The 14,586-nt window shown below is 37.2% G+C and overlaps 1 protein-coding gene across 13 annotated transcripts in view; it reads right to left on the bottom strand.

Moving 5' to 3' along the window:
* LOC125278184 (P-selectin-like) overlaps nucleotides 1-12,328 on the bottom strand; it is a 24,305-nt gene extending 11,977 nt beyond the window's left edge. For 2 of the 13 annotated variants that reach the window (XM_048207051.1, XM_048207052.1), the window contains exons 1-18: nucleotides 12,102-12,326; nucleotides 11,953-12,010; nucleotides 11,473-11,859; nucleotides 11,216-11,326; nucleotides 10,933-11,124; nucleotides 10,649-10,840; nucleotides 10,350-10,538; nucleotides 10,066-10,257; nucleotides 9,767-9,955; nucleotides 9,495-9,686; nucleotides 9,196-9,384; nucleotides 8,910-9,101; nucleotides 8,615-8,803; nucleotides 8,329-8,520; nucleotides 8,035-8,223; nucleotides 7,763-7,954; nucleotides 7,464-7,652; nucleotides 7,182-7,373 (exon numbers count right to left, since the gene is read on the bottom strand). In XM_048207051.1, coding sequence (XP_048063008.1) covers nucleotides 7,182-7,373; nucleotides 7,464-7,652; nucleotides 7,763-7,954; nucleotides 8,035-8,223; nucleotides 8,329-8,520; nucleotides 8,615-8,803; nucleotides 8,910-9,101; nucleotides 9,196-9,384; nucleotides 9,495-9,686; nucleotides 9,767-9,955; nucleotides 10,066-10,257; nucleotides 10,350-10,538; nucleotides 10,649-10,840; nucleotides 10,933-11,124; nucleotides 11,216-11,326; nucleotides 11,473-11,859; nucleotides 11,953-12,010; nucleotides 12,102-12,104 — 3,229 coding nt within the window. In that variant the 5' untranslated portion in view covers nucleotides 12,105-12,326. Of the gene's footprint in view, nucleotides 1-5,514; nucleotides 5,829-5,919; nucleotides 6,004-6,138; nucleotides 6,161-6,309; nucleotides 6,433-6,523; nucleotides 6,701-6,816; nucleotides 6,994-7,172; nucleotides 7,374-7,463; nucleotides 7,653-7,762; nucleotides 7,955-8,034; nucleotides 8,224-8,328; nucleotides 8,521-8,614; nucleotides 8,804-8,909; nucleotides 9,102-9,195; nucleotides 9,385-9,494; nucleotides 9,687-9,766; nucleotides 9,956-10,065; nucleotides 10,258-10,349; nucleotides 10,539-10,648; nucleotides 10,841-10,932; nucleotides 11,125-11,215; nucleotides 11,327-11,472; nucleotides 11,860-11,952; nucleotides 12,011-12,101 lie in introns of those variants that run through there. The other 11 variants (XM_048207060.1, XM_048207061.1, XM_048207059.1 and 8 more) reach the window with 11 other exon arrangements.
* Nucleotides 12,329-14,586: the final 2,258 nt, after the last annotated feature.

Consider the following 14,586-nt stretch of genomic DNA (forward strand, 5'->3'; position numbering starts at 1 on the left):
GTTACAATTTTTGCACATCACTTTGGGTGTTCCTGCACACCCAGGAATCTTGCATCTTCCCTTCTTATCATACATTGTTGCCAATGAGAGGTACTGTCTAAAACCTCCTCAAAAAGTACCCCTTATCGCACAACGAAAAGAAAAACTGAATTTCTGAACATGCAAAATAAAAAAAACTTCATAAAACCTGACAAAAGGCTTCTCTACACCTTCAAACACACACACATATTTTTTATGTACAGTTCATGTCATTTTAAATAAGATTACTAAAGCAAATAATATTGCCTTCTTCTCACACCATGTGCTCCTGTGACCATGTGTCAGAACAGGACGTCCCACCTTTAAATGGTGCTTGATATTGACTCCAACACCTTACTGAACTGTTACTTGGTACTTTCTCGACCTTTCTAATTGGTTGATATCATTTAAAGAAATATTTACTAAACATAGGGCTTAAGAAAACTTTCCATTGCCTGAGGGCAACGCTGTGCTGTAGAGGGTTAAATTTATACAGTGACCAGTGTCATTTTACATTTAATTATTACATTTCTGTGCATGAAAATTAATACTACAGTTAGACCTTATACTTTATTTGTAACTTTATGTAGTATTTATCTATGCTTGTTGTAACTGGTGTACAGTATTTGTTCTTTTTACAGTCTGTTCACTTGCCTTTAATAATGTATTACTTAGGCTAGTAGTTTATGCTGTGGTATCAGAGTAGTTTAAGTGGGCTAAGTAATACATGCAAAGTTAAGTTACCCCCATCCCCCAATTTTTTTTTTTGTGCTGATCCGAAAAATTATCCGATCCGTGACATCATAACCGTGATGTGATCCGAACCGTGAGTTTTGTGATCCGTTGAACCACAGATTAGTAAAGAAACAAACATCTTAAATGGGATTATAACAAGTTTGCAGTAATGCAAAGGTGTTATTATTTAATTTTGTAAAAATATTTTAATTTGAAAACACTGTGCATTTATTTGTTGTTGTTGCTAGTTTGAGTTAAGAAATACACATTTCAGCATTATCAGTAATCTGTGTGTGCATTTTCATAGAGAACCAAGCAAGATGACTCATGATACTATTTGTTTATTATATCGCTATCGCATATCGCAATCGCAATATTGACCTCAATAATCGCAATATGACATTTTCCCCAAATCGTGCAGCCCTATTAACACATAATAAACATGTGCATGAGTTTCAGATGAATTTACAGGTTTAAATATAAATACTAGGTTTACATATGACTCAGTAAAGCCCTGACATTCGGTTCTGTTTATTTAATAATGAATCATAATGCGATCGTATTATTCAAAGCGCTATTATTAGCCTATGTTTGAGATATCAACCACTGGTCGATGACCATAATGTTTGTATAAACTGTAGGTAACAACTGGTAAAATGTACACCTAGGTCATAAAAACCATAATGATACCTACACTTCAATATTTTCTTCTCAGCCATGTCATCAATTGCTCTTGAGCGAAATCTCCTCCCATCCGTTGTCTGATTGGCATTTCGCAAGGATTCCTGGGTAGTTAAAGTGTGCGGAGCCTGCATCTATGCGGGCTTCGCGGAAGACTGCTTCAAGGGTACAAAGGGGGCGCTGCTGAGCACACTTCAGAGCGTTAAAATGCTGAATGGGACGGCCTACGGACTCGTAGACTCGGCGAGCACGCGCAATTTAAGTCCACGAGACCGAAAGTCCACATGAAGTGCGCCATTTGGGACAGGGCCTTAGTGTGCATTAACGGCACTGCACTTGGGCATTTTAAGATATGGGACAGTCTTGCGCACTTACTTCCTGTCGCGTGCACGTGCTCTCAAGTGGCCAAGACCGCAAGTGTGGGTATTTGGACAGGGCTTAAGTGTGCACACTATCAAGTGCAATAGCCTGAATGTCTGTCTGCAAGCCAGCGAGTTGACTTTATCCTTCAGCTCTGTAATATTTATAAACCAGCTGGTAACATTCACTCTGTTTATGGGCATTGAGGAAAAATATCTGTCAACATAAAAACGTTGGTATAAATCAGGGGTAGGCAAGTTCGGTCCTAGAGAGCCACTGTCCTGCAGAGTTTAGCTCCAACCCTGAAAAAAAACCTTCAGCTGCCTATAGCTTTAGTAATCCTGTAAGTAGAATAGGGAAGGGTAGGACATACAGTGTAAGCTTTTTGAAGAATACAGACAGCGGAAGCATGTGCAAGGCGATCATTTGTGTTTATAAAGCATATACATTAGTATTTTTTTTAAGAAAACGACCGATCGTTTCGCTAGATAAGACCCTTATTCCTCATCTGGTATCATTTGACAGATGTGAAGTTCTTGTGTGAGACTGGGTTGTATATTCACCTCAGAAAAGGAGGTACATGGGTTGTATTTCATGCTTTTTGTTGATCTTGATTTCTCACTACTTCTTTTTCTGCGGTGCTAGACTTATTTTATGTTTGCGAACAGAGATTACGTTTTTTTTGTGGGCGGAGCCTACCTGGTGGCAGAATAATTACAGTTCTGCAGTAGCAGTCTATGGAAGCCATGGAATAAAAGAATAAAAAAAGCTTATTTCGAGTATAGGCCTATATCACAATTCTGACTTTTTGTCTCTCAAATCCGAGTTATATCTCCAGAATTGTGGGCTATATTCATTATTCTGTATTTTTTCCTAAGAGTTGCATGCTTATTTTCCGCAATTCTGACTTTTTCCCCTTCAGAATTGTGATATAAACACAATTGCGAGTTATAAAGTCCGAACTGGGAGATATAATCATGCAAATGCAAGAAAAAAACCAGAATTGTCCCCTATAAACTGCATTTGTGAATATTATGTAGACTTACTGTTTACATTAAATTCATGCTTTAATAGTAGACTAATCATTGCAGGTTTCATCAGTCTAGTCTGTGACTTACAACATAAACATCTCTGTTTAGTTTCAAAGGGCATCTTCAACGATGGTATTCTATAAAAATGAAGACATACATTCCGATTCTGACATCCAAAGGCACAACAAAACATTTTTCTCTTGTTCTGCATATTTCTCTTATTTTGCACATTTTCCTTGCTATTTTTGAATATGAGGTCTCTGTGGAACAAAAGTGGGCGTTTCTGTATTTGTGGGTGTTTATATATCATGCAATGAAAATGACCCCCTTCACCCGACCCCACCCCTAAACCCTACCCACACTCTGACGTGGGCAAATCAGGTAACTCTCTCAAAAACGCCCCTCTGTTTATGGCCTCGCCCATCAATCATTAATGTATGGGAAGCCAAACACACCAAAAGTGGTACGAGGCAGCGGGGTGTTACAAAGCTCGCGCCGCGCTGACATGTCATCTGCGCGGATCAATGGACCGAGCCGCGCGACCGACTCGTCAGCGCAGCGCGGACGTGTTTTCTAGCGCCACCCAATGGGCAGCGCGGCGCGAGCTAATCTCATCCAATAGTATCCAGCTGCAGACCCGCAGCACCACAGTTTCAGAACCGCAGTTTCATGATGTCTACAGTATTTAACAACAATACTTTTAAATAAAGTCATTTTTCTGTTCATATAGGCCTAATATGCATAAGATATCATGATGTACAAAGAGGAGTTTTAATTACCAAGTTAATCGATAATGCAAACTATGTTGTTAAGGCATGAACTAATTTGTATAAACTGTGAACAAATACTTTTAACCATATAATTTTGAAAATATATTTATAAATGTGTAACCATATAGTAAAATGTCTCCCTTGACTGTATGTGATATTATTTCCTTATGTTCATGTTGTGAACGTCTGACAAATAGTATAAAGACACAGAGGCATTTAAGGGCATTTAATGTCAAAATATAAGCCTACATGTATTTAATCATTCCAAATCCTTGAACAAGTGAAACATGCATTTAAGCCAATGAGACATCAGAAGGTGTATATGGTGAGTGTATGATATTTCTGTCATGATGTGGTGAACGAATTTATATTTATATATTTATATTACTAAGTATTTGTATTACTAAGTGTCTGCTAGGCTACTGAATCATTTACATTTTATCATTAAAGATTTTTTTGCATTTGTCAAAGATATGTATCGTGTTAATATTAAATAAATATTAATAAAACTTATTCATTTTGTTTTCAGGGATGAAAAGACAGGGTTTTCTGCAGAAATGCCATGATATGGGCTTATAATCTTTAAGTGTTTTAAGATGATTATTTGTTTTTTGCTTGTTTTTATTTTATTATGAGCAGTTTAAATATGTTTTAATCCTATTATTTTAGAAATGTTTTATATCCTATTTGTTTTCAGCACACGTTTTACTTGTTCAAGGCTTTTTTTTTTAATGGTTATTTTTATTTGACATTAAATAGCCTACGTTACATAATGTAAGTATTATGTGTAACAATTTGAACATGAAGGAAATAATACGATCAAATATACAGTCAAATGTTACACATGTATTAATATATGTTTGAATTAATAAAATAAATAAATAAATAAATCTTCTCAAACTCTGTCATTGTATTAGCCTATTTAAAACGTGGAGAAAATAATTTAAAAATAAAAACGGCGTAGTTGTAGCCTATTCTCGCAGTAGCCATACACGACTGTGTTTGTATCCATTCATTGACATTAACATATAGGCTGTTTTAAAATTTTGCTCTTTGTACGTCATGATATCTTATGCATGTTAGGCCTATATGAACAGAAAAATGACTTTATTTAAAAGTATTGTTGTTAAATACTGTAGACATCATGAAACTGCGGTTCTGAAACTGTGGTGCTGCGGGTCTGCAGCTGGATACTATTGGATGAGATTAGCTCGCGCCGCGCTGCCCATTGGGAGGCGCTAGAAAACACGTCCGCGCTGCGCTGACGAGTCGGTCGCGCGGCTCGGTCCATTGATCCGCGCAGATAACATGTCAGCGCGGCGCGAGCTTTGTAACACCCCGCTGCCTCGTACCACTTTTGGTGTGTTTGGCTTCCCATATTAATGTCCTGCAGAGACCTGTACTTACTAATTTTCTGCCACCACGATGCGCGCGCAGCTGCAAGTGATGTAACTGTGACGTCTGCTCCAGTGCAGTTGTGCTGAAAATAATTTTTTTAAATAATACATTAAATTTCTATTTGTTTTTCACCAAACCCCATTGTATACCCCCAGAACACTTGGAATATAAGGCATGGGATCATGTCTTTTTAAAAACACTTGATGCTGGTCACTACACTGCCATTATATGGACTGCTGTGAGTGGGACATTTTTGAAAAAAATCTCCTTTTGTGGTGCTTAAAAGAAAGAAGTGCATACAGCATTAGAACAACACCAGGGTGAGTAAATGATTATTTAATTTTCAGTTTAGGGTGAACTATCCAATTAAGATTCAAATATACTGCTAATTATTCTAAATGGAATGATCAAACACATTTAATGTTTATTTATTCTTTGATGTAGAAAAATTATAAATGTATGCTTTTTTGAAGGCACCCACCTGAAAGAGGAATAGGCATTAAAACACCCAAGTCATGACATCATGAAAGTCAAACTTTATTGGTTTACATTTACAAAAAATTTAATTAGACAATACAATAAATAGTACAAAAAATAGTGTATATTAATAACATAAAAAGAGAATATTTAAACCGTACAGAACAATATGTTCAGTCAAGTAAATAATAAAAGCTTCCATTGGGAAGTAGAAGTCACATTTAGTTAGGACTGTTGCCTGATAAAATGGTAATGCCCATCAGACTGAGAATGAAGAATATTTTATCACATTTAAGTGTCAAATCATTTGGAAATGAAATGACATTATTATGTCCAGCGATGCAGTAGCGATAAATTCCTGTGAAAAGGAAGGTTGAATTAGTTTTTCAATTAAATGTTCACTGAAATAAACTACATCACTATTAATAGCCATATGTAAATATGCTCACCATGTGTAGTTTGATGCTCTTCTGCTCTATATGAGACTCTCAACACTCTTATAAGCCTGAGGTGGATCCTCAATATCTGAGGTACTAAAAATTAAAATAGACAAAAGAGTTAAACAGGATATAGTCCTTTATGGATAAACCAAATGCAATAAATTGATAAATAACAACAGTAATGATGTAAGAACTTAAGATATAATTGCTAAATAAGCCATTTCTCACCTGTTCAGTTCAAACTTGTTAGCTGAAAACAAAAAGACATATAAATTAGCATTTTAGTTCATTTTGAGTATATTACTAAAGAATTATATGGAAGAACAAATTCTAGTTAACAACATATGAAATACTGGATCGTGTGTAGCAATTTAAAAAAAAAAAAAAAAAATGACTCACCTTTACTCCTTAGTCTCTTCAGTATCCAGTAGACTAAGAACAGACTGGAGCTGCTGACAATACCTGCAACTCCAAGAGTCACTTCTGTCGCTTTGATAAGTGATGCAGAAGGATCAGGAAGTGCTGAAAATACAGATAAAAGGAAAGCTATAGAATGTTTTTCTCACTTCATCACTGAAATCACATTCCACAACGATCAATGTTAGCTGTTTACCTTGACACACTGCCACTTCCCCTGACCAGCTCCCATTGAGGTTGCACATCACCTCATTACTGATAAGTTGGTGGCCATCAAGACAGCTGAAGGTGCAGATGGTGCCGAAGGTGTGTTCTTCAGATGAGCAGTTCATATGCCCGTTGATTGGCTCAAAAATTTGTGGGCAGACCACTGCTACAGAGTTGAAAAAGACAAAGTATTTTGTATGATAAAATTCACTTAGACTTAAAGACTAGTTTACGATAAATCAACCTGTAAATCCATAATAGAGACAAGAGTTTGTTTATTACCTTCACAGTGAGGTGGTTCCTGACTCCACTTTGCAGTTTTTGTACAGCTGATCTCTGAAGCCCCCTGGAGAAGGAATCCTTCTTCACAACTGAAGCTGCATTTGCTCCCATAACTAAAGCTTGAAGTACATTTCAGCTTTCCATTGACAGGACTGTCAAGGGCCGGGCAGTGAAGAACTGAGTAGTAAGAAAAAAAAAATTATGTAATAAATTAAAATTGTATAGAAAAATTCAATTAAAACTAAACAGTAATATTAAAAAAAAAATGACAAAAGTTGACATAACAAAAAGGACAAATTCAAGCTAAAAATATATAAATAAAAGCTATAAGAATACTAAAAAAAACAGATCCTAACCCTTCTTACTTTCACAAGTGGGCTGTGAATCATTCCAGTGTCCTGCTGCTCCACAGAACAGTGTAGAGGAGCTGGAGTCTCGCAGCTTGTATCCTTCTTCACATTCAAACTCACAGGTGGATCCATAGCTGAATTGGCCCATCGGATGATTACACCACATTTCACCATCCTGTGGTTTGTTCAGCTCTGGACATTGAACAACTGTGAAAATATTCACAGACATTTCAAAGAAAATTAATTTTTAGTTTTGAACAGCATCTTTAAATGTTCCCAAGTGTAAATTTTACTCACATTCACAGGTTGGTGGTTTGCTTGACCACTCCGTTGTAGAAGTGCATCTTGTTGTACTGGAGCCCTTTAGTTCATAACCCTCCTCACAGGAGTATTCACACTGAGAGCCATATGAGAAATCAGTAGGATCAGAGCACTGGACACTAGCATGTTCTGGATGGCTGACGTCCTCCGGTTTGCATTTTACAACTGAAAAACAGAAAACAGGACAATAATTAAACTTGTGTGCCTAGTTTCAACTAACTAAGAGCTGACATGCAACTACACGTTACAGTATGTAAAAACATGACCCTTCTTACTTTCACAAGTGGGTTGTGAATTATTCCAGTGTCCCGCTGCCTCACAGAACAGTGTAGAGGAGCTGGAGTCTCGCAGCTTGTATCCTTCTTCACATTCAAACTCACAGGTGGATCTGTAGCTGAATCGGCCTATCGGATGATTACACCACATTTCACCATCCTGTGGTTTGTTCAGCTCTGGACATTGAACAACTGCAAAAAGATGTCAAAGTGTTTTAAAAAATGCCTGATCCAATGTGTCATTTTCATTTCATAATGTAAATTTTACTCACATTCACAGGTTGGTGGCTTGCTTGACCACTCCGTTGTAGAAGTGCATCTTGTTGTACTGGAGCCCTTTAGTTCATAACCCTCCTCACAGGAGTATTCACACTGAGAGCCATATGAGAAATCAGTAGGATCAGAGCACTGGACGCTAGCATGATCTGGTGGGGTGACGTCCTCTGGTTTGCATTTTAAAACTGAAAAACAGAAAACAGGACCATGATTAAACTTATGTGCCTAGTTTCAAAGAACTAAGAGCTGATGTGCAACTAAACATTATGTAAAAACATGACCCTTCTTACTTTCACAAGTGGGCTGTGAATCATTCCAGTGTCCTGCTGCTCCACAGAACAGTGTAGAGGAGCTGGAGTCTCGCAGCTTGTATCCTTTTTCACATTCAAACTCACAGGTGGATCCGTAGCTGAATTGGCCCATTGGATGATTACACCACATTTCACCTTCCTGTGGTTTGTTCAGCTCTGGACATTGAACAACTGTGAAAATATTCACAGACATTTCAAAGAAAATTAATTTTTAAGCAGCTTTGAACAGCATCTTTAAATGTTCCCAAGTGTAAATTTAACTCACGTTCACAGGTTGGTGGTTTGCTTGACCACTCCGTTGTAGAAGTGCATCTTATTGTACTGGAGCCCTTTAGTTCATAACCCTCCTCACAGGAGTATTCACACTGAGAGCCATATGAGAAATCAGTACGATCAGAGCACTGGACACTAGCATGATCTGGTTGGGTGACGTCCTCCGGTTTGCATTTTAAAACTGAAAAACAGAAAACAGGACCATGAATAAACTCATGTGCCTAGTTTTCAAAGAACTAAGAGCCGACCTGCAACTAAACATTATGTAAAAACATGACCCTTCTTACTTTCACAAGTGGGCTGTGAATCATTCCAGTGTCCTGCTGCTCCACAGAACAGTGTAGAGGAGCTGGAGTCTCGCAGCTTGTATCCTTTTTCACATTCAAACTCACAGGTGGATCCGTAGCTGAATTGGCCCATTGGATGATTACACCACATTTCACCTTCCTGTGGTTTGTTCAGCTCTGGACATTGAACAACTGTGAAAATATTCACAGACATTTCAAAGAAAATTAATTTTTAAGCAGCTTTGAACAGCATCTTTAAATGTTCCCAAGTGTAAATTCAACTCACGTTCACAAGTTGGTGGTTCGCTTGACCACTCCGTTGTAGAAGTGCATCTTATTGTACTGGAGCCCTTTAGTTCATAACCCTCCTCACAGGAGTATTCACACTGAGAGCCATATGAGAAATCAGTAGGATCAGAGCACTGGACGCTAGCATGATCTGGTGAGGTGACGTCCTCCGGTTTGCATTTTACAACTGAAAAACAAAAAACAGGACAATAATTAAACCTGTGTGCCTAGTTTCAACTAACTAAGAGCTGACCTGCAACTAAACTTTACAGTATTTAAAAATATGACCCTTCTTACTTTCACAAGTGGGCTGTGAATCATTCCAGTGTCCTGCTGCTCCACAGAACAGTGTAGAGGAGCTGGAGTCTCGCAGCTTGTATCCTTTTTCACATTCAAACTCACAGGTGGATCTGTAGCTGAATTGGCCTGTCGGATGATTACACCGCATTACACCATCCTGTGGTTTGTTCAGCTCTGGACATTGAACAACTGCAAAAAGATGTCAAAGTGTTTGGAAAAGTGCCTGATCCAATGTGTCATTTTCATTTCATAATGTAAAATTTACTCACGTTCACAAGTTGGTGGTTTGCTTGACCACTCCGTTGTAGAAGTGCATCTTGTTGTACTGGAGCCCTTTAGTTCATAACCCTCCTCACAGGAGTATTCACACTGAGAGCCATATGAGAAATCAGTAGGATCAGAGCACTGGACACTAGCATGATCTGGTTGGGTGACGTCCTCCGGTTTGCATTTTAAAACTGAAAAACAGAAAACAGGACCATGAATAAACTCATGTGCCTAGTTTTAAAGAACTAAGAGCTGACGTGCAACAAAACATTACAGTATGTAAAAACATGACCCTTCTTACTTTCACAAGTGGGCTGTGAATCATTCCAGTGTCCTGCTGCTCCGCAGAACAGTGTAGAGGAGCTGGAGTCTCGCAGCTTGTATCCTTTTTCACATTCAAACTCACAGGTGGATCCGTAGCTGAATTGGCCTATCGGATGATTACACCGCATTACACCATCCTGTGGTTTGATCAGCTCTGGACACTGAACAACTGTGAAAATATTCACAGACATTTCAAAGAAAATTAATTTTAGTAGTTTTGAACAGCATCTTTAAATGTTCCCAAGTATAAATTCAACTCACGTTCACAAGTTGGTGGTTCGCTTGACCACTCCGTTGTAGAAGTGCATCTTGTTGTACTGGAGCCCTTTAGTTCATAACCCTCCTCACAGGAGTATTCACACTGAGAGCCATATGAGAAATCAGTAGGATCAGAGCACTGGACGCTAGCATGATCTGGTGGGGTGACGTCCTCCGGTTTGCATTTTACAACTGAAAAACAAAAAACAGGACCATGATTAAACTCATGTGTCTAGTTTTAAAGAACTAAGAGCTGACGTGCAACTAAACATTACAGTATGTAAAAACATGACCCTTCTTACTTTCACAAGTGGGTTGTGAATCATTCCAGTGTCCTGCTGCTCCACAGAACAGTGTAGAGGAGCTGGAGTCTCGCAGCATGTATCCTTTTTCACATTCAAACTCACAAGTGGATCTGTAGCTGAATCGGCCCATCGGATGATTACACCGCATTACACCATCCTGTGGTTTGTTCAGCTCTGGACATTGAACAACTGCAAAAAGATTCACAGACATTTCAAAGAAAATTAATTTTAGCAGTTTTGAACAGAATATGTAAATGTTCCCAAGTGTAAATTCAACTCACGTTCACAGGTTGGTGGTTTGCTTGACCACTCCGTTGTAGAAGTGCATCTTGTTGTACTGGAGCCCTTTAGTTCATAACCTTCCTCACAGGAGTATTCACACTGAGAGCCATATGAGAAATTTCCATTGAGATGAGAGCACTGGACACGAGCATGATCTGTTGGTGTGGCTTCATTTGGTTTGCATTTTACAACTGAAAAGCAAAAAAAATTTAACATACTTACATTTCACTTTTCAATGTCAACACAGATAAAGTCAGCAGTATCTGGAGAATTACTACCCACCATGTTCGCATCGTTCTCCATAGAAACCTTTAAAGCATGAGCATGTATGGTTGTTTATGGTTTCTACACACTCTCCATGACCACTAACACAAGAGTCATCCTTGCAGGACGCTGAGGGTGAAAAAGTGCACAACTATTCATTGATGGTTGCAATTATACAACGAATACAGCAGAATGACTCTTTTTTTTCATTTCAATTGAAAATGCATTGGTTAGAAGATCTTACAACACTTTATAAATGCTTTAAGTCTACCTACCCGTGTAGCACAGTGCAGTCTTCTCCTTTGAGCAGGATTCATCATTCCATTTGCCTTCATCTTTCTCTCTTTTAATATATATTTCCACACAGTCTTCATTATTTCCTCCGTTATTGGGTTCCTTATCTGCCCAGTTCTCAGCTTCCTTGGTAAGTGTCTTGTTAGTTCCCACCCAGGTCCACCTGCCCTCAATTTTACGAATGCCAATCCAGTAATATCCACTGACTTTTGGAAGGATGTTGTTGAGATGAGAAATCTCCTCTTTGTTCTGGATAGCCACCATGTCAGTGTACTGCTGCCTGCACCATTGTCTGGCATGTACCCAGTTCATTTTGGAGTTGGAGTAATGGTATGACCAGCCTTCAGTGCCTCTCCATATGTTTAGTGCTGCAGAATTAAACCATTGCAACTTTGAATGAACTGTTTACAGATTATATTTACTCAGTAGAGTTTATACACTAGAATAGTTTACTTTCTTACCTGAAGAAATAACAACAAGAAAGGCAAAAAATTGCAAAGGTACATGGTCGCAAACGCCCTGCAAAATTAAAGAACTGTATCAATTGGATGAACATAATATTTATTGATACTAAAATTATAGAAATTAATATTTTAAATGCTTTACTTACCATTGTCAGCAATGTACAGAAATGGTCCTGTTGACAGTCGTCTCTGTAGGTCTTTATTAATATGAAGGTTCTGATTTGAAATTCTAGTCTGGGAATCACTGTGCTGCTGCCTTTATATTGGAGTTCGGCTATGGTTCAGGACTTCCCTTCCCGGATCCACTTGTGATATCAGCAAATATAAACAGTGGAATTCTAGTCTCTGGAAATACCCCTGTCTAACACTGATCAAACAGGAAACTGCGTTCACTTTTTAATTTTTGGGGGTGGAGAGTGGGGGGTTTAACATTCTCAAGGTGTTAGTGTGAGGAAGTGACCTCTCAGGAAATGTTGTTGAGCTGTTGGACTGATACGGCCACTGCAAGATACTTTTTTATTTATACTTTTGACAAATTATTGTGTACAGTAATCTGACATTTCTCCTGTGCATCTCCTATCCAATTGTTTCAAATCAATCAACTGAATATGTAACTTTAAAAGAACAATTCTGACATTCACTTTTGGTGAAGATATTCACATTTCCTGTGAATATCTTCAGCTCAGTTTATAAAGGAAAGAGAGAGACAATATGGGTCGAGAGGGGCAAAAGTAGTAATTGTCATGTTGCCAGTAATAATTTGGCGCCTTTACTGTATCTTCCATGGAAATACAATGGTAACTTTTACTTTTACTCAGTGAAGTGAATGTCACATAAATATGACAAGCATATATGACGATTTGTAGAACAATGAATTAAATCTATATATTGATATTAAACAAAACTAATAAGAACAGAAGAACTTCTGAAGAACAGAGGTATTACTCAGAACTTTCATAAAATATTTACAACTCAGTTTAATTCAATTCAAATGTAGGAAAGTAATCAGTGTGAAATTTGTTGAAATAAAACCTAGCTGGGCTGTTTAAAAAATTACTAAAAAGCTGTTATTGTACTTAAGCTCCCCAGAGAGTTTTTGCAGCTTTATTTCTGTGAGACCTTGACCCTTCTCGGATGCCACACAGTTCAGTGTGTTTTCACAGTGTTGTACCAGCTTCCGTATTACAGAAATAGTTACTAAAAGGCACCGGAAAATGACTAGTGAGCAAAGAACAGAAAAGTAAATAATTAATGCGTGTCAAAATAATATGTGACAGATATCTTATCTAATATTTTATAATATTAATGTTCATACAAACATATCCATTTAAAAACAAATCTAATATAAACACACTCAAATTAAAGGATGGTTGTTTTTATCATTTTATCAATGTGTGATTTCATTTGACTACAATGTAATCATCACACACGAGACTGAACTAGAATGTAGAATGAATTAATTCAAATGATTTCTTCAACTATGGCACTTTTGAAACTGTGGAAATGATGGTGCAAATGACATTTGAAAAATGTTTGTCGGACTTCATTGATTTTCTTTATTAATATTTTTATGCTTAATTTGACAATTACAGCCTGTGGAAACATGGCACACAATAAAAATACTCTGCTAACACAAGCTATTTACCTTGGTTTTTTCTTCGTTTTCTCCACACACATCACCGCTCAAATTTCATCTCGAACGTGATCTTCGCTGACACTGTTGTCTCCTTGGTAAACAAATTAATGTAAACACTTATTTTGGCCCAAATGGATCTGATAGGCCAGGCTAAATGACGTCAAACCCGAGGGACAGCAATTAAAACAGTATAAAACATTTTCTGAAAATTTGAAATGTAAAGAACTACATATTGAACATGTGTTTATTTTATTAGGAAAATACAAAAGAAGAAGTGGCTCAATTTAAACCAAATTTTTCACATTTTATAAATGACTTTAAATTATATGTAAATCTTTTGGAACAAACCAAAAACAAAAAAGCACTGAAAACATTTAATGCTCTGAAATCACTGAAATGTATGTAATATTTCCTTTTTCTTTTCTTTTCTTTTCTTTTCTTTTCTTTTCTTTTCTTTCTTTCTTTTTCCCCCTTCTTTCTTTTTTTCCCTGGAAACTAATGTTAATATGATAATGTGAATATGTCTTATTCTTGTGGCTTTGAATAAATTATAATAAAAAAAAACATTATAAAACCTTTTCAAACAAATACTGGACAATGATTGTGACCATTTAAGTTTTTAGAATGTAATAATGAAAAATGTTAGGGTTATTGGCTATAATAAGATAGATTCATGGTTTAAGTCTGAAATGGGAAAGGGTTAACAATAAAATCTATAAAAGATTAAATAACCTTCATGTAGCTAACTAAAAGAAGACTGAATGAATGAATGAGATGATTTACTTTAATTCATCTTTATTAAATTAACTTTTTTTATTTAAAAGTCAGCAAGTCTAGACTTGCCTCAAGATGAACAATATGGAAAAATGTGCTATACAAGAAGCAAAGCATTTACTATTTTGATTAGAAAACTAGCTTGCTGATATCGGCTGAGAGGGAAAGTCCGCAAGTCAGAAAGGAAGGGGTGGTGAAAGCGAGATAACGGGCACAATGTT

Source organism: Megalobrama amblycephala, linkage group LG11 (genome assembly GCF_018812025.1).
Source record: "Megalobrama amblycephala isolate DHTTF-2021 linkage group LG11, ASM1881202v1, whole genome shotgun sequence".
In the NCBI taxonomy this organism is placed as follows: Eukaryota; Metazoa; Chordata; class Actinopteri; order Cypriniformes; family Xenocyprididae; genus Megalobrama; species Megalobrama amblycephala.